Source organism: Pelophylax lessonae (assembly GCF_965119305.1).
Source record: "Pelophylax lessonae genome assembly, chromosome: 9".
Classification (NCBI taxonomy): domain Eukaryota; kingdom Metazoa; phylum Chordata; class Amphibia; order Anura; family Ranidae; genus Pelophylax; species Pelophylax lessonae.
The window spans coordinates 41416253-41436912 of NC_138776.1; the positions used below are offsets into that span (position 1 = coordinate 41416253).

At 42.8% G+C, this 20660-nt stretch overlaps 1 protein-coding gene across 7 annotated transcripts in view; it reads right to left on the bottom strand.

Moving 5' to 3' along the window:
• Positions 1 to 20660, bottom strand: part of SORCS1 (sortilin related VPS10 domain containing receptor 1) — a 1084285-nt gene that overhangs the window by 171469 nt on the left and 892156 nt on the right. For all 7 annotated transcript variants that reach the window (XM_082267343.1, XM_082267340.1, XM_082267339.1 and 4 more), the window contains one exon: positions 7323 to 7453. In XM_082267343.1, the coding sequence (XP_082123469.1) occupies positions 7323 to 7453 (131 nt within the window). The remainder of the gene's footprint in view (positions 1 to 7322; positions 7454 to 20660) is intronic.

The window sequence follows — 20660 nt, forward strand, 5'->3', positions numbered from 1 at the left end:
TTTTTTTCTAAAAAAAAAAAAAAAAAAACGCGCTTGAAAAATTGCTGCGCAAATACCGTGTGACAAAAAAGGTTGCAATGACTGCAATTTTAATCCCTTGGGTCTCTGCTAAAAAAAAAAAAAAAAAAAATATATATATATATATATATATATATAGATAGATATACTGTATATATACTGTATTTTCTGGCGTATAAGACTACTTTTGAACCTCAAAAAAATCCCCCAAAAATGGGGGGTCGTCTTATATGCCGAGTATAATATCTCCAATGTAACCTAAGTATAAGTATTACCGGTAGATGTAATCTCTCAAGACACTGGCTGTGTGGGAATCCTGTACCGGTATACCGTATGTACCGTAGCTTTGGCTACATACAGTGTACCGCGCTGAGCCAATCACAGTGAGCGATGTATTCTATTATTGAATGCAAAGCCTGCTAGGATTGGCGGAGTAACATCAGCCTGCCTCTCTGACTCTGCCAACCCGAGCAGGCTTTGCATTCAATAATAGAATACATCACTCACTGTGATTGGCTCAGCGCGGTACACTGTATGTAGCCAAAGCTACGGTACATACGGTATACCGGTACAGGATTCCCACACAGCCAGCGTCTTGAGATTACATCTACTGGTAATACTTATACTTAGGGTACCTTGGAGATATTATGAGAGATTACATGTATTACAGTACTTGGGGTACCTTGGAGATCTATGAGAAATCTGATGTTTTTCAATGGTGTTGCCTTGCTTCGGAAGGGGGGTAGTCTTATACGGTGTGTATAGCACCAAAACCTATGTTTTAACTTTAAAATTAGGGGGATCGTCTTATACGCCCAGTCGTCTTATACGCCGGAAAATACGGTAGATATATATATATATATATATATATATATATATATATATATATATATATATATATATATATATATATATATATATTTATATAATGTTTGGGGGTTCTAAGTAATTCTCTAGCAAGCAAAATTATGATTTTTACATGTAGGAGCGGAGTGCCAGAATTGGCCCGGTATGGAAGTGGATATATTTCGCCTAAAAACATGAGAACGCATCCTGAGTACGGAAATATTGATGTTCTAACTTTCAAGAAAATCATCTTTAAAAAAAAAAAAAAAAAAACCTTCCAAACGTCCTGCTTTGTTGTGCGGGGACGATTGATGCACTTTAATGGGTCTTTTTGATGCAGCATACAAGATAATGTTCCACATTGGAGTCTCCGACATTGTCTTCTCCGAAACCCCTACTCTCCTTTAATTAATGCAGAGAACATCTATCAGTTTAATGGTGCATCTGGTATTCAGTCTATATGAAAGCTCCTTGCTACCATTTGATTTAAAGGGGATTTATTGGAGCAGATAGGGACTGAATATTACTAGAGCCCACATCACGGGAAGATTAATGGAAGCTTCTGTTAACGGATGTTCTTGTTTAAAACTGACTGCTCAGTAGTGTAAAGATTTATACTATGGCTGGGTCGGAGTGTACCTGCTGAAAAAAAAAGGAAGATGAAGCTTGAATACTAGGAGCGGATTATCGCAGCCGTAGCATGAACTGCTCCAAACTGGAGATGTATGAAGACAAGTCTTGTTTCAGAAAGCTTGGCAGATGATGGGTGAACCAGGGGAACTATTCAAGCCATGTTGGCTGAGATGGTCAGGTCATGTTGAGAGTAGCATTTTCTTAGTTCATCGGGAGGAAGAGATACATCAATGATCAATAATGTTTGATAAAAAGTACTTCTGTTAAAGTGTATCTAAATAAACCCTAGTGATCCCATCGCTCCCTATTGATTTGTTAAATATACCAATAAAAAAGTTTAGCTTAGCTAATTTTAGCTAGGTGCAATAAAAAATATCGCATGATCCTGCCAGGAATCCATTGAGCTGGTGAGCTTATTTCTCTAGTTTGGACTAAAAATCACCTCCCCTCTATGGACTAAAAAACACCTCCCCTCTATGTTAAGGAGAAGAGGAAAGAGGCCCCATCATGCTTCCTGTCTTAGGGTGACAATGTTGCTCCTTCATAGATGCAGTACTGTGAGTGAGTGTTGTCACCCTAGGGTATAATTTCTCAACCCTTTACCATTGGAGGAACCTTTGCAATATTTTCAGGCAATAGGTAAACCCTGCTAAAAATTGTATCTACAGCTCCTAGTATAATATGATATGTAGTATATGATGGTGGACAGTATAGAAAGACCCTCCTACGTTGGTAGTCAGTGCATGAAAGTCCACCTAAATTGGTGGTAAGTGTTGGAATGCCCTCCTACATTGGTGGTCAGTATCAAAAGGCCCTCCTACATCGGTGGTCAATGTCGGAAGGCTCTCCTACATTGATGGACAGTATCAGAAGGCCCTCCTACATTGGTGGACAGTATCGGAAGGCCCTACTACATTGATGGACAGTATCGGAAGGCCCTCCTTCATGGTGGACAGTATGAGAAGGCCCTCCTACATTGGTAGTCAGTGTAAGAAAGTCCACCTAAATTGGTGGTGAGTGTTGGAAGGCCCTCCTACATTGGTGGTCAGTATCAAAAGGCCCTCCTACATTGGTGGTCAATGTCGGAAGGCTCTCCTACTTTGATGGACAGTATGGAAAGGCCCTCCTACATGGTGGACAGTATCAGAAGGCTCTCCTACATTGGTGGACAGTATCGGAAGGCCCTACTACATTGGTGGTCAGTGTTGGAAGGCCATCCTACATTGGTGGACAGTATCAGAAGACCCTCCTACACTGATGGACAGTATCAGAATGCCCTCCGACGTTGGAGGTCAGTGTTGAAAGGCCCTTCTACATTGGTGGACAGTATCAAAAGGCCCTCCTACATTGGTGGCTAAATGTCGGAAGGCTCTACTACATTGATGGACAGTATCAGAAGGCCCTCCTATATTGGTGGTCAGTATCCGAAGACCCTACTACATTGGTGGTCAGTGTTGGAAGGCCCTCCTACACTGATGGACAGTATCAGAAGGCCCTCCAACATCGGAGGTCAGTGTTGGAAGGCCCTTCTACATTGGTGGACAGTATCAGAAGGCCCTCCTACATTGATGGACAGTATCAGAAGACCCTCCTACATTGGTGGTCAATGTCAAAAGCCCCTCCTACATTGATGGACAGTTTTAGAAGGCCCTCCTACCTAGGTGGTGAATGTTGGAAGGACCTCCTACATTGGTGGACAGTATCACAATGCCCTCCTGCATTGGTAGTCCGTGGCAAAAGGGCCCATTGCATTTCACTTTACCTACATTGATGGTCAGAGGGAGACATGCTTGATTAGGGGTCAGTTGGAAGAATACCCATCACACTGAGGGTCAATGGGAGGAAAGCCATTATTACAGATCGCTAAAATGTCAGTAATTTCAAATGTAAGAACCTCTGAAGGTTGAAAAGGTTGAGAAGGGTTAAAGGAGAAGTACAACCAAAGCTCACTGTCAGTTGATGTCACAGAGCCGGTCCAGGCTCGGGAAAGATCGTGACCATATGGTCAGGTACCACCCACATGGCCAGACCATCAACCGGCCCAGCCTCTCAGGGAGCCAATGAGAGCCTGAGCCGGCTGCCCCAGATGCCTCCACAGCCCAACGCTCGAGTGAGCGCAGGGGGGGGGGGTGGAGCAGAGAGTCCGTGACGACAGTCAGAAGCTCTCTGCTCAGGGTGCTATAAGAACCAAGCGATCGGTGGTCTTTAGGAATAGGTCCAATGCTGCATCCACCTAGGTAAGTATGATTTAAGGAACATTCCCAAACAGGCGGTCCCCGGGTTACAAACATCAGACTTACAAATGACTCCTATTTACAAACGGAGGGAAACAACAGGAAGTGAGAGGAAATCTACCCCTAGGAAGGGAAATTCACTCCTGAAAGAATTCTCATGGGAAAAAGTTGTACTTCTTTTAACAACCTCTTGGTTGAGAATGAGTCCTCCAAAGAGTATGTTACTGGCAAGATAACCAGGTGAAAACTTTGCATACATTGAGAAAAATACAAGGCGTTTTTTGAACAGCAGCTGTGCCGAGCAAAACGACCCCTGTGGGTAATATGCAGAAGGGCAGCCAATTGGCACAGCACCCATTAGATTGCAGCCATCACTATAGTAGTTTGGGCTACCACAGTGATTTACAACTTCCATAAGGGCCACATAGGCTGATAAGGTATTCTATATGCTTACTAACATTGTGCCAAGCTGGTCCAATGTAAGTATGCAAAATATTTAATCTCTGGAGTTCAGTTTTAAGCAGACAATACAATTTAAAGCATCATGCACATAGACATCTTAAGGCTTCAAAGTCTTCCAGCCTAAAATCCCTTGTACTTTCCTGCCGGGTACCACGTACAGCTGCCCATCAGGTGAATGGCTGTACATGGCCGTACTCATGGTGTCGGTTTTTATTCACATGCGCATATTGCGTATTTCCCAAAACGGAAAGTGGCATGTTAAGATAAATATACCTTGCGTGCAAGTGTGGGTAAATGTAGATGATCTAGTGTCCCACTAATCAACATGCTAATAAACCTTTAACCCACCTGCTGACCTCCCTATAACAGCTTTACTGCAACAGGGTGGCAGTTGAGTGCCCCATCACACATATATATACACGTGATCATGCACCGCTGCCTGCAGGAGGTCATTCACAGCAGCAGCCGATCTACAGGTGCCGGGCACTTAATGTCCCCTGGCACCCACTGATCGGCGGGCAGAGACTCAGAACATAGAACATCCTATGTAAACAAGACATTGTTCAGTTCTGACGAGGGGGGGGGGGGTGGATTCTGTGTTAGGAACTAAAATCCATCTCTTCCCCTAGTAAAAGCAGCACACATAGTAAACACAATCACTGGCTAGGCACACAGTTAACCCTTTGATTACCCAAGATGTTTAACCCCTTCCCAGACAGTGTCATTAGTACCGTGACAGTGCATATTTTTTACTACTGATCACTGTATTGGCGTCACTGGTTCCCACAAAGTATCAAAAGTATCAGTTAGTGTCAGACTGTCGGCTGCATTATCACAGTCTCCCCGATCACCGCCATTACTAGTATAAAAAAATAAAAACATTCCAGTACATATCCCATAGATTGTAGACCCTATAACGCTACCAATCAATATACGCTTATTGGGATTTTTTTTACCACAATTTGTAGCAGAATACATATTGGCCTAAATTTATGAAGAAATTTGAATTTTTACATTTTTTGTATTGTTTTATAGCAGAGAGTAAAAAATTATATATATATATATATATATATATATATATATATTTATATAATTTTTTTATTTTTTTTATTTCTTTAATTTTCTTTTTTTCTTCAAAATCGTCACGTATTTTTTGTTTAGAGCACAAAAATTAAAAAACGCAGCAGTGATCAAATACCACCACAGCTGCCGCTAGAAATCCTGGGACCCGTGTTTGCTGGGAGTACTGGACGAGGTGCGGTGGCCGAGACATGCCAGGACCTTGTTACAGGAGTCTTTGTTTATGGCATGTAGGGCAGTTGCCCTCAAGTGGATCCAACCCGCTCCTCCTTCAGTACGTATGTGGTTGCAGTTGGTTAATCAGGTATTGCCATATGAAAAACTCGTGTTTGAACATAGGGGTTGCCAAGACGTCTAGCCAATGACGAAACGCGTTAGTTGGAATGCACGTCGTGATTTCACATGAGCTGGGTGGAACGCGAGCCGGAAGTGCCGCTCTCCACATCGTAGCTTGCATATGTGACGGCGTTTTATCAGTTTTTATTCCTTTTTACCTACATTTGGACCCTGTAATGGCTTGTTTGGATATTGTGCAATAAAATTACCTGTTGAAAAACGTTACTGCACTATCTGGACCTTCCCCTTTTTTTGTATATACCCTTGGTCGGAGGTGGATAGCAGGAGGAGCGTTGCTATAGGAGAAGGTATCCATCTGGAGGGAACGTATCCCGACCCTGGGGGTCACCCAAGCTCTTATGGTCTTAGTGTCGTAAGGCACATAGGACCCAAGTGATCTGGTGAGTGAGAAATTCTTCTATCTGTCACGGCGGAGCATAAGGAGTGTTACCAGGGACTAAGTGGAAAACCTATCACCAAGCACTATTCACTGTGCACTTTATTGAATTGAACTTTCATCACTCGAAATTTTTTTTGCACATGAACTTTATTGAAAATTTGTGAGAGTATTTATATACCTCATGCACCGCTTATGAACTTGTGTTTTTTCCGTTAATATTCTTTCAATTTATATGAATTTATATATATTTTAAAGTATTTACATTTTTGATATACTACTTATATTAGATCACGGGGGTTTTGTTACACTTTATATGCACTTTAACAATTTTTGAATATTTTAAACAGCGTTAGGACTGTTTTTCATTATTATTTAACCTTCTAGAAATTTAATCAAGCGCTATAGGTAATCCTATATAAATAGATTACTTCCCATTTGAACAAACATAACATAACTTATAAAATTACTGCTAAATCTAAAACATAAAAAGTTATTAAATAAAGCTCTGTGTGTGTAAATTAAGTCTTGGTCCTCATTCACATGGGCACAGGGCCTGCAGAGTGTGAATCAGTGTTTATTTTTAAATGTGACTCTTGCTTCCTATCTCAGCATAAATCCCATAAAAAAAAACTGCACTAATCAGCACCTTCACCCTTCAAGCATAAATTCTGTTTGCAAGCCAAAATTCTACCCAAGCAAAAATGCAAATATTCCCCCTCCCAGCACAAATCTTAGCCCCCTAATCCCACCTCCCAGCTCAAATCCCACCCAATTCCCCCTCCTATCAGAAATCTCCCTCACCCCCAAAAAAATCACACGCCTAGTACACATCCTCTTTTTTCTCAAATTCCCCATCCTCACACAAATTCCCTCAATCCCTTCTCCTAGCACAAATTCCCCCTCCCACCACAAATTCCCCCAATCCCTCCTCCTAGCACAAATTTCCCCTCCCAGCACAGATCCCCCCAATATCTCCTCCTAACAACCCCCCCCCCATACCCCCTCCCAGCACAAATTCCTCCAATCCCTCCTCTGAGCACCAATTCCCCTAATCCTCCCTTCCAGTACAACCTCCCCCCCCCCCCCAATCCCACCTCTCAGCACCTCAGCACAACCCCCCCAATCCCTCCACAAATTCACAACCCCCCATCCCCCTCTTAGCGCAAATCCCCCAGCCCCCTCCTAGCACAAACATTCCCCTCAATCCCCATTTCTGGCTCAAATACCCCAAACCCTCCCACTAGCACATATCCCCCTATATAATATTGTGATGTTGAGACATGAAGCATCACATTTGAGACTCTCCTACTCACCACTCAAAGTCTGCCTCAGTACAGACGCACGGTTCGGAAGACATGGCCCCGGCATACCTCCCCTGCATGCACTTCCTCTCCGATCTCCGCTTCATGTAAGTCCTCTTGGCACCCATGATGCACGCTTCTCCCTGAAAGCAAAATAACCCAACATGACTTTGAAACTTTTGAAAAAACTTGATGTCAACGAACAAAAATATAAATTTTTCAAGACTTTTATCTGTAGGCACTCCCTTAGCCGCACTTCTGTAAGTTTTAATTGCCGCAATCCGGGATTGTACATTTTAAGTTTTGAAACAAGAATCTTCTGCCCCACTTTCATGTACATTTTCTGTGTTGCACTAACCGCTTTAAGACCGGAAGGATTTGCCCCCTTAATGACCAGGCTATTTTTTGCGATCCGGCACTGCGTTATTCTAATGGACAATTGTGCGTTTGTACGACCATGTACCTAAAAAAAAAATGACGTCCTTTTTTTCACACAAATAGAGCTTTCTTTTGGTGGTATTTGATCACCTGTGTGATTTTTATTTTTTGCCCTATAAGCAAAAAAAAAAGTGACAATTTAAAAAAAAAAAAAAAAAAACAATATTGTTCACATTCTGCTATATAACATTCTCAAAAAAAAAAAAAAAAAAAGTAAAAATCTAAATTTTTTAACATTTTGGGCCAATTTGTTCTCTGCTACATTTTTTTGGTAAAAAAAATTAAAATAACCTTTTTTTTATTGGTTTGCGCAAAAGTTACTAACTACGGTAAAGATTTATGTCATTATAAATTGTTTTTGTTTTTTTTTTTACTAGTAATGGCGGAGATCTGCGTTTTTTTGCGGCGGACAGATTGGACCCCTAACTGACATTTTTGGACACTTTTGGGGGGGGGGGGAACAGTGACATTACTACAGTAATCAGTGCTAAAAATATGCATTGTTACTGTAATACTGACACTGGCAGGGAAGGAGTTAACCCTGTGGGTGATCAAGGGGTTAAATGTGAGCCGGGGGGGGGGGGGGGGGTGGCTTCGGAAATGACCATAGAGACATCTGATCCAATATAGAAGGATCACATGGGCTCTGGGGGGACCAGTGACATTACAGTAATCAGTGATAAAAATATGCACTGTTAGCCTGTTAGGGCTCTTTCACACGGGCGATCCGATCAGATCCGCCTGTCAGTTTATGGGGCAGCGGATGTCAGCGGAGACACCTCCGCTGACACTCGCTGCCATCCGTATCCGATCCTGTCCGTGAAATCTGGACAGATGGAAACCCTATTTTTCCATCCATTCAGGGATCGGATCGGATGAGAGCGGACAGGCGGTCCGATCTCATCCGATCCACCATAGAGAGCAGCGGGAGCTGTGACACCTCCCTCTCCGCACTGCAAGCGGAGACGGAGCCGTCATCTGCCGGCTCAGCGGGGATCGGCGGATCGATCCCCGCTGAGCAGCACGGATCTGCCTACGGAGGCGGACCGTGTGAAAGAGCCCTTACTGTAATAATGACAATGGCAGGGAAGGGGTTAACCCTGTGGGTGAAAAATGTGAGCCTAGGGGAGTGATTCTATCTGTGGGGGGGTGTGGCTTCTGAAATGACCACAGAGACCTGTGATCCTATATAGCAGGATCACATGGGCTCTATGACCATTCCAGGAAGAAGAACGGTCGGCTGTGTTTACAACAGCCGACCATCCTTCTCTCTCAGCGGGGAACGATAGCGGGTGTCAGGCGGCAATTGGAACCGCCTGACACATGCGTTGGCTTCTCCGCTGAGGATCGGGGGCACGCGCTCGCCCCCTAGCTGCCACACGTTGTTTTGCCTGTACGAGCCACCCTCCCACATATATATATATATATATATATATATATATATATAGTAAGCGGTCGGAAAGTGGTTAAGATGGTGACAAAATGCAAAAAAAGCCAACTTATTTTCTCCGCCTTCAAAACCTGTAAATAACTCTGAATTTCTGTGCAGCTGAGGTTAACAAGACAGGCCAATAGGCTTTGCCCAGACCCTCCATGCACAGCACACACTTGTCTGTGTAAAAGTTTCCTATTAGAAATCATCAAAATGTGACATGAAACCGTTTTGTTATATAGCAGACACCGCTACAATCCATCACTGCCAGGCTCTACAATATTCACTCTGACGCTAGCCTGAAGCGGCTGACAACTCGCAATCAAACGCTGACAAGTCCTGCTTCTCTTCAGCTTGTTCGTGTCAGGGAACGTCAAGCTGAACACGAGGTAGAAATAGGACACAAGGAAAAAAAAAATTCTCATCTGGCTGCAGTAAAAAGATAGGAAGGAGAAAAAAAATCATCATCTGAATAAACTCCATTATTTTCTATATTTCAGTTACGAGAAAGATGTCACCACGGAAAGAAGCGAGGAAGTTTTGGATAATCGGCGGTGATGGCAAAACGCTTAAAGTTTTACGACTTCTCTCCTGACTTTCAAATGTAATTAACTGAGCGTATTCTAAGGGAGAACATGCTGATTTGCATAAAAATGACATCTGTTAATTCGTTCTCTACTGTACACATAATTAAGCAGCCTTTGGCTCCCGGCGGTTAATATTTTATAGGCTTATATGAATTCTCAATTAAGCAAACAACTTGTTTATAATATTGTTTTCATTGTATCAAGGTTCAGTTTATTAGATATTAAAAGAACAGATTGTTCCATAAGGTTAAAAAGAAATGAATTGCACTATAAGACCAAAGGTTGATGACCACCATGTTGGACATCCCTTTCCAAAAACCATGGCTATTATTATTGAGTTGGTCTCATTTGTGCCTATAACAGTCTCCACTCTTCTAGGAAGACTTTCCACAAGAATTTGAAGTGTATCTGGGGGAAGTTGTGCCCATTCAGGCAAAAGAACAATTGGAAAGCCAAGTACTGGTGTTGGATGACTAGACCTGCCTCACAATCGTCATTCCAGTTCATCCCAAAAATGTTCAGTAGGGTTGAGGCCAGGGCTTTGTGTAGGCCACTTGAGTAAACCATACTGGTCAAACCATGTCTTAATTGAGCTGGCTTTGTACACAGGGGTAGAGTCATGCTATGACCATTAAAATTAGTTGGCTCCCATTTGTGCCTATAACAGCCTCCGCTCTTCTGGAAAGACTTTCCAAGAGATTTTGAAGTGTATCTGTGGGAATGTGTGCCCATTCAGGCAAAAGAACAATTGGAAAGCCAAGTACTGTTGTCGGATGACTAGACCTGGCTCACAATCATCATTCCAGTTCATCCCAAAAATGTTCAGTAGGGTTGAGGCCAGGGCTTTGTGTAGGCCACTTGAGTAAACCATACTGGTCAAACCATGTCTTAATTGAGCTGGCTTTGTACACAGGGGTAGAGTCATGCTATGACCATTAAAATTAGTTGGCTCCCATTTGTGCCTATAACAGCCTCCGCTCTTCTAGGAAGACTTTCCACAAGAATTTGAAGTGTATCTGTGGGAATGTGTGCCCATTCAGGCAAAAGAACAATTGGAAAGCCAAGTACCGGTGTTGGATGACTAGACCTGGCTCACAATCAGCATTCCAGTTCATCCCAAAAATGTTCAGTACGGTTGAGGTCAGGGCTTTGTGTAAGCCACTTGAGTGACCATACTGGTCAAACCATGTCTTAATTGAGCTGGCTTTGTACACAGGGGAAGAGTCATGCTATGACCATTAAAATTAGTTGGCTCCCATTTGTGCCTATAACAGCCTCCGCTCTTCTAGGAAGACTTTCCACAAGAATTTGACGTGTATCTGTCGGAAGTTGTGCCCATTCAGGCAAAAGAACAATTGGAAAGCCAAGTACTGTTGTCGGATTACTAGACCTGGCTCACAATCGTCATTCCAGCTCATCCCAAAAAATGTTCAGTAGGGCTGAGTTCAGGGCTTTGTGCAGGCCACTTGAGTAAACCATACTGGTCAAACCATGTCTTAATTGAGCTGGCTTTGTACACAGGGGTAGAGTCATGCTATGACCATTAAAATTAGTTGGCTCCCATTTGTGCCTATAACAGCCTCCGCTCTTCTGGAAAGACTTTCCAAGAGATTTTGAAGTGTATCTGTGGGAATGTGTGCCCATTCAGGCAAAAGAACAATTGGAAAGCCAAGTACTGTTGTCGGATGACTAGACCTGGCTCACAATCATCATTCCAGTTCATCCCAAAAATGTTCAGTAGGGTTGAGGCCAGGGCTTTGTGTAGGCCACTTGAGTAAACCATACTGGTCAAACCATGTCTTAATTGAGCTGGCTTTGTACACAGGGGTAGAGTCATGCTATGACCATTAAAATTAGTTGGCTCCCATTTGTGCCTATAACAGCCTCCGCTCTTCTAGGAAGACTTTCCACAAGAATTTGAAGTGTATCTGTGGGAATGTGTGCCCATTCAGGCAAAAGAACAATTGGAAAGCCAAGTACCGGTGTTGGATGACTAGACCTGGCTCACAATCAGCATTCCAGTTCATCCCAAAAATGTTCAGTACGGTTGAGGTCAGGGCTTTGTGTAAGCCACTTGAGTGACCATACTGGTCAAACCATGTCTTAATTGAGCTGGCTTTGTACACAGGGGAAGAGTCATGCTATGACCATTAAAATTAGTTGGCTCCCATTTGTGCCTATAACAGCCTCCGCTCTTCTAGGAAGACTTTCCACAAGAATTTGACGTGTATCTGTCGGAAGTTGTGCCCATTCAGGCAAAAGAACAATTGGAAAGCCAAGTACTGTTGTCGGATTACTAGACCTGGCTCACAATCGTCATTCCAGCTCATCCCAAAAAATGTTCAGTAGGGCTGAGTTCAGGGCTTTGTGCAGGCCACTTGAGTAAACCATACTGGTCAAACCATGTCCTAATTGAGCTGGCTTTGTACACAGGGGTAGAGTCATGCTATGACCAATAAAAGTAGTTGGCTCCCATTTGTGGCTATAACAGCCTCCGCTCTTCTAGGAAGACTTTCCACAAGAATTTGAAGTGTATCTGTGGGAATTTGTGCCCATTCAGGTGAAAGAACAACTGTGAAGTCACGGACTGGTTTTGGATGAGAAGACCTGGCTAATAATTGGCATTCCAGTTCATCCCAAAAGTGTTCCTCCTCAACAAACTGGTCAAACCATGTTTTAATTGGGCTCGATTTGTGCACAGGAGTATAATCATGCAGGACCAAAACAAGGGTTTTCCCCAAACTACTGCCACAAGGTATACAGAGTACAATTATCTAAATGTCTTTATATACTGTAGCATTAACAGTACCCTTCCCTGGAAATACCTGAACACAGAGACAATTAAAGGGGCAGTTACATAATTTTAGCTAAGTCCAGGTATTCAGAAGCTTTGGTCTTACAGTGTAGTTGGTGTCAGTATTACTGTACAGCATCAAGAACAGTGATGGCGAACCTTGGCACCCCAGATGTTTTGGATCTATATTTCCCATGATGCTTATGCACTCTGCAGTGTAGTTGAGCATCATGGGAAATTTAGTTCCAAAACATCTGGGGTGCCAAGGTTCGCCATCACTGATCTAGAACATTCTGGTAGAAAATAAAATACTGCAAGCCAACTCCTAGTGGCTTAATCGTGTTAGGTTCACAGGAATGCCCAATGCCTGTGTATCAAATTTCTTTACACTGCTTACCCCTATCCCTCTGCCAGATGTCAGGAGTCTTTGATATTGAGCCCCTGTAGAGGGCCAACCCTGGGTTTCCCAGGGCACAGAGTCTGAGCCCCAGCCTGCTTCCTCACCAGGGCCCCTGATGGTAGGGATGGACTTTAACCACTTAAGGACCGCCCCACGTACATATACTGCTGCAGGGCAGACCTTGGTGCATTGAAAGCTGCACATGTAGGGTGTTACCTGGGTGTGATCAGACAGCCCTATCTGCCCTGGGTGTGATCAGACAACCCTATCTGCTATTTCTGCCTGAACACAAGAAACCTCCTACAGAAAGGAAGGTGCCTCACCCCTCCACACAGCTGCACTACAAACTCTGCAATCTCTTACACCAGCTTGTCTCTTTCTAAGTGTCATCACACCCTGAAAGCTGGCTCAGGGGAGGTTGGAGATGCGAAGTGGAAAGACAGGCAGTCCATTCCTTAATACCGATGCTTGTATGACTCTGTATGAGTCTATCCCTGAGTTGAGCTGCCATTCCAGCACCAGTCACTGAGAGCACTATTTTGAAGTGGTTTGGAGCACGATCTCACTTTTGCCTCACTGGATAACTGATTGGGATATTTGGAGGACCCTCTCCTTGGTTAGGATTGGGTTTGGGACTTTCAGATCATTTTGCAATTGCACTTTTTGTTTGTTTTTTGCACTTGCACTTTTTATTTTGCATTTGCACTCTTGTATACTTATATTGTGAAAAATCAGTTCACATTCATCTACATCTTTTGATTTATTTGTATGATTCATATGAATGTTATCACTGTCATTGATTTATTTTGATTGCTTTATGATTTGAGTCACTTGGTGCACCAATATTGATTTATTTTATAGAAAAAACTTTGCCAGGACCAGAGATCCCAGCAAGGAACTAGGTCCTTACTCCTGACTAGGCAGATTAAAACTGACATCTTATAGCAGGGAGAGAAAATATACCCCCTGGGACTGCCCATAGGCGTAGCCAGAACTTTTTTCTGCCTAGTGTCCTACTCCTGTAGGGGGCAGCATAACCTTACTGATATGAAGATCAGAAGAATGCGTCCGTCAATGAACGATACAGAAAGACCAAACATGAAATGCATCAGATGGATACATCTTTAGGACATTTAATTTGACCAGTTTGGCTGTTGTACATTATAGCCTAGGCATGTCTGGGATCAAATGAATCATGGCCTACTTATATACGTACTTGTTATGACTATAATGTTATTAGATCAGGATGTATAGAATATACTGTAAATGTTTTTTATGTGCTGGTTGTATGAAAAGAGCAGCCTCAGGTAAAGTAGAGCCAGACTACAAATGTGTATGTCTTTAATTGCTATGCTTAAGGTTTTATGACATAGTCATTTTTTGACTGCACTAAACAAAAATTCTCCAGATTTATGCTGTCTACAACAGCTAATTGAACATTATGAAGTTTTGCAGATCATTATGTGATAAGCAGGATTTATGATCCTGCTAGAAGTTTTGTGTACTCAACTTGATCTACTAGTTGTGTTCTGGCAGGGGGGTGGACAATCTGATGATTTTGTGGCTGACTTAAGAATTTTGGAAAAATTAGGGTGGCCTGTGTTTGGTGTGAGTTCCCATTTTCCTTACTCAGTTTGGAGTCAACTGGACTATAATTTTGCCCAGTGGCAATGCACCCAGGGAATGACTTTCCTTTCTGCCTGCAGTTGCTTTGGAATCATTTTCGGTCAAGTGTATTTTACAATTCTCCTCTGTAGTGATGACTACATGGCATTTTTCAGGACAGGTTTTCTTGATGGTGAGAACAGCGTGGGGTCATACCCTACAATAGGTATACTACGCCTTGGGTAATGTGTGCCAAAATGGCCACTTGTAGTCTCCACTGAAAGCTCGTGTGACAGGGTGACAATGCAAGAGTTCAACTTGGAGACAAAGACAGGGTGTTGTCACCTTATACCAGGGGCAGACTGGCAACTTTCGGCCCAGAGGGCAAGTACAAACCAGAGGCCCATGGAGCAGTGACTTGGTCCTGCTCCCACTCTCCCTCTTCCTGTCCTCCTCCTGACCCACATTCCAGGCTGAAGCTCTGCTTCCGGTACTCTCTACTCACTGGCTGAATCCTGGTTCCCAACCTGGCCAGCAGGGGGCAGTTTGTGGGGAGCTGGGACAACTTGGTTGGGGCTGGCTGGGGGAGAAGAGTCTCCAGTGGGGCATTAAACCAGACTCAAGCTCTGCTCCCGGTACTCTCTACTCCCCGGCTGAATCCTGGTTCCCAACCTGGCCAGCAGGGGGCAGTTTGGGGGAGCTGGGACAACTTGGTTGGGGCTGGCTGGGGAAGGAGAGTCTCCAGTGGGGCATTAAACTGGCCTCTGCTCAGACACAATTTACACCTTTCATGCTGGGAGGGGGGTGGAGGTCTGCGCTCTGTCCCTGTCCTCAACCTGCACTCAGTAGGTCAGCAGCAGGGGCTTTTTACTTCTCTTTACCAGGAATTCTTTAGGCATGTCTGTAGCAGAAGCTGTGCAGCCTTTTTACGGGTCATCAGAGTGGCCCAGGGGGCAATTTCCCCCCTGCCCCCTGGCCCAGTCCTCCCCTGCCCTATTCCTGGTAGTGCGTGAACAAGGACCACCAAGGATTATTCCAATAAAAGCTGCAGCTATAAAAATATTGAAAATTACATTTGAAATTACATTATTATTTTAAAGCCTATACTGTATTTTTAGGTGATTGGGTTTATATAATTTATTGTATAGTTTAATTGCTTGCTCCTAGATAATCAGTACACCATACACAACACCTTTTTTTCATATTATCCTGTCTAGTGCTAGTTAAACCTTTGGGGAATTCAATCCCCAGGGATACAGTGTAACCCCACAACTGTAACTGAAGACCCCCGCTACGTCTCTAATCATATTCGTTTAATCCTCTTACTCCCTGGAGAATTCTCCCCACAGGGTCGGGAATTTTTCATAATGATACATTTGCTCTATTTTGTTGCAGTCATTTCTACGCAGTGACATGTCTGCTTCCCAGGAGGTCTGCCGGAATCTACGGGGCCAATAATGATACCATTGTACAAAGACATGAGATAGTAATTATACGACTGGCTGATTAACGTTGCTCATTGCCGCAGCCGTCGTCGGAATAATAAGTGTTCGCGGTCGTTGTAAACAGAGGTGAATTAATTGTGGAAATGGGACTGAGACACAGATATTATACGCTGTAATTTGAGAGTAAGTATTTTATGTTAAACATCAGTGAGGGGCATGTAAAAAGAATTATAGTTCTTAATGTGTAAGTAAGTGGTGGCTCCTTCTCACCAATCACAGGCAGCCACGGTGCTCTTACTTTGTAACCAGATCTGTTACCGCTGCCTATCTATTTTCCCCAGGAGTGGCATTTTAGAGGAGCGTGCCTGTGCCATCTGCTGGCCAAAATAGAGAATGGTGGGAAATATAAGGTGCAGAGGAACAGTGGGGTTGATTTACTAAAGGCAAATCCACTACGCGCTACAAGGTCACTTGGATGTGCAGTCGCTGTAGATCTAAAGGAGAAGACCTGAAATAAGGAGAAGCTCTACTGCTTTCTATCTTCCAATCATGTGGAAGCAAATTTTTTCCTTGTATGTCCCCCCCAGATCTACAGCGACTGCACTTCCAAAAGTACTTGCAGTGCACTAGAAGTGCACAGTGGATTTGCCTTTAGTAAATAAATCCCAGTGTCTTATGAAAAAAAGTCCCTATTTTGTGACATTTAGCTTCTTGATCACTGACTTCACCTATTCTTGTTCATGGTGGGGGAAACCTAAGGTTTGTAACCAATGACCGTCATGTACAAAAACCATAGCTCCTTATGGGGATTGGATGATGGCCACAAAATCACCAGTTGTACATGTAAATAGATTATATTTCAGACTCATAGTCAATTTTTAATCAAAGTGCACAAAATTGCGCTAATCTGGTCCAGCGCCATTGTGGTACACCTGACGCCTGGGCCAGGAGGAGGAGAGACTCGCCAACATGCCATGGAAACATCTGTGGACTGATTGATGCTGCTCGCATCGTGATAGGTGGCCCTCAGAGGAACTCTGGTATGTTTAGGTCCTTAAGTATTGGAGGCATTTGATGTGAGGTTGCCCTGTGGAGATATAGGTGATTTTGAGCTGGTTGATGTACTGTATGTAAGGTAAGCGGGACCCTGCTGCGGGATTAGGAATAACAACAAGAAAAGGGCGCACCGACCTTGTGCATTACCACTTAAAAGTTTAGTAAAATCAAAGAAGGTAGCGTACAATATACTCACAAACGTAGCATATGAACAAGCATATAGGAAATGGGCACCGCTCGCTTCCAGGACACTTCTCTACTGCTGGATAGCGTGATGGCGTCCTTAAAACCTGTTGTGGCTTAAGCGTTTCGAGGGAGGACCCTCTTCCTCAGAGCCAAAATCGCCACTGAGATGGGATTTTGGGTCCTCCCTCGAAACGCGTAAGCCACATCAGGTCACCAGATCGCCTTTTTTACTACCTTAGTAAGTAGTATTTTCTATTTACTCTGGAGAATTGTTATTTTTTCGCTATTTTTTCGTTATTTTCCTATATTTATTGGATATTAATTTACATTACAGACCTAAAGTCTCAAATTAGCTCCTGAAGAGTGGACATTGAGCCACGAAACGCGTAGAGCCTATAAGATATGAAGATATACCATTTGAAGACTGATTACATGTTGTTTATATATACAAGTTATTGACGGATTTATTCATTCATTGACTGATTATTATGTAAAAATATATTTTTATGAATTGATATACTTCATGTTCAGCTTTTGATTTGTATAATGTTTGTATTGATTTTTATATTGTTGTATCCTCAATGAAATATGTAATAAATTATTCAATTTTATATTACCATATATGACTGGAAACCTCACTTAAAGTCCCACAACTTTCTGCCTTTTTCCATATGTTTACCGGGGATGGAAGTCCAGTCATTGGGTTTATTGCAGGTCATGATCCCCCCCCCCTTCTTTTTTTAGACAATTTGGGTGGAAGACACCCGTTGTTTCATGACCTGCTGGCTATTTTATAAATAAACTCTATACCTTGCTCCCCTTTTGTTTATATGATTTTTCAAATACATTCTAAATTATTCAATACCATATATTTTTTTTTAATCAATTTCTAATTTTTTATAGTTATTTTCCATACATATAAGGAGGTTCCCTTGCCATCAGCCTGCCAACTCCCGGGGTTGCGATGCACGGTTCTAACGCACCCTCCCCCGCCCCGTCTCTGTTATCATCCGGGATGTGGGTGGGGTGCGTCACAGGTTGCATCGGCGCCATGTCCGGTTGCCCCTCCCCACTCTCCTCTGGTATCGGGTTGCTGGGACAACCTTCTCACTCCACTCTGATGCTTGGCGGTGTGGGTGTGTCTCACCTCCAGCGCATAATGCCGGATGTGAGATCATGCCTCCCCGACCCACATAACGGCGTCTCTCACATGGCGTTGGCGGGAATTCGCCGATGTCAGTGGGGTGTCTGGGCTGCTAGGGGCTAACACGCTATCCACTTGGTTACCTGTGGTCTGGTTCTTATTCAGTAACTATTTGCACGTCACTTTTCATCACTCCATCCAGTTGGTGGTAAGACACCTATTGATATACTTTCCACTTCTTTGACTTTCTTGCATACGTGGGTTGCTTCTGTATTTTCTACATTTTCTCTGTGTATTATTGGGACTTTACATTGCTTTTCTGGCACTCTTGCGACTTAATTTCATATTTATTTTACACGTTATGGGTCTTGTGTGCTGTTTTCTTCTTAATTCACTTTCTTCTCTGCACACCATTGAATTGCTTTGACACTCTGGACGTACCTAATACTTAATTTGATATACTTTGGGCATTCATATACATCTCCCTGATATGTTGATGGTATCTTGGGTCTTGGTCAGACACATATGACCACTATTATTATCTTATCTACCTCTTCTTATTCTTCCCTTCACATTTTTATATAATAATATACAACCTCTATTGAATCACATAAGAATTATGATTAATATATAATTAAATTATTATTTTATATAAATTCTGAAACCACTCTTTCTCACTTATTTTCAGACTTCTTTTCAGACTTTTCTGGCCATGATGTGCTCTCTCATCATTGTTGATTCAAATGATGTCTTTGCCCATATCCTTTCTTTTTTGGAACCATTTTAGCTACCCCTCCATCTCTTTCTCCCCCGCTCTTACCTCGGCCAATACACCCGCCTCAGCCCCGGGTAAGACAGTTGCTGTGTGTGGGGGGATGATTCCCCTCCCCTTTCAGAATTTTCGCCTTTTTTACTACCTTAGTAAGTAGTATTTTTTATTTACTCTGGAGCATTGGTTATTTATTTTTTTGCTATTTTTTCGTTATTTTCCTATATTTATTGGATATTAATTTACATTCACAGAACTAAAGTCTCAAATTAGCTCCTGAAGAGTGGACATTGAGCCACGAAACGTGTAGAGCCTATAAGATATGAAGATATACCATTTGAAGACTGATTACATGTTGTTTATATATAAAAGTTATTGACGGATTTATTCATTCATTGACTGATTATTATGTAAAAATATATTTTTATGAATTGATATACTTCATGTTCAGCTTTTGATTTGTATAATGTTTATATTGATTTTTATATTGCTGTATCCTCAATGAAATATGTAATAAATTATTCAATTGTATATTTCATATTACCATATATGACTGGAAACCTCACTTAAATTCCCACAACTTTCTGCCTTTTTCCATAAGTACAGTAAAACTGCAGGAAAGGGCACTGGGGGGCAAACTAATGTCAATTTATTTTATTTTGTATTGTAATCAGCGTGTTTGTGTGTATAACATTTTGAATTTGCTGCCGGTTCCACCCCCTGCGAGCGCCACGTCGCAGGAGACGGAAGCCGGGGCTCACAAGCATCGGGCAGAAGATCCGGCCGCCGCACATTGCCGGAATACATCGCTGGATCCCGGGGATAAGGTAAGTAACCCCTCTTTCAGGATCCAACGATGCTCCCTGGCGGTACCCCAAGTGTGGCTCGGGGGTTCCCACTAATTGCACTGAAATTTAACCCCGAGCCACACACGGTAATACCGCTAAGGAGGTTAACAATAAAAGCTGGTAGCTGATTGGCTTCTATGCAGAGCTGCACCGGATTTTGCACTTCAACCCCAGTATGACCAGTTTGGTGTGTGAAAAACTCAATCGGCCTATACACCCTGACCTCAATGTAATAAACACCTTTGGAATGAGTTTGAATGTCATTTGGGAGCCAGGAATCATCGTCTGAACCAGGACCTTACCTTACAAACGTGGTTTCACCTAAATGGGCATAAATTCCCATAGACACACTTTAAAACTTTGGAAAAGCCTTCCCAGTATAATGGAGGTTATTAAAGTAATGAGGGAGGTATAACTCCACATTAATGCCCATGGTTTTGGAATGAAATGTCCAACAAGCTCAAATAGGTGTGATGTAAGATGCTCACACACTTCTAACCGTATAATGCAATTTCCTTTTAACACTAAGGAAGAATTCTCTCTTTTGCAGGCACGTTCCAAAATTTTGTGAAAAGCATTCCCAGAAGAGTAGAGACTGATATAGCCACAAAGAGAAAGGAATGGGGGGGGGGGGGCACCAACATCC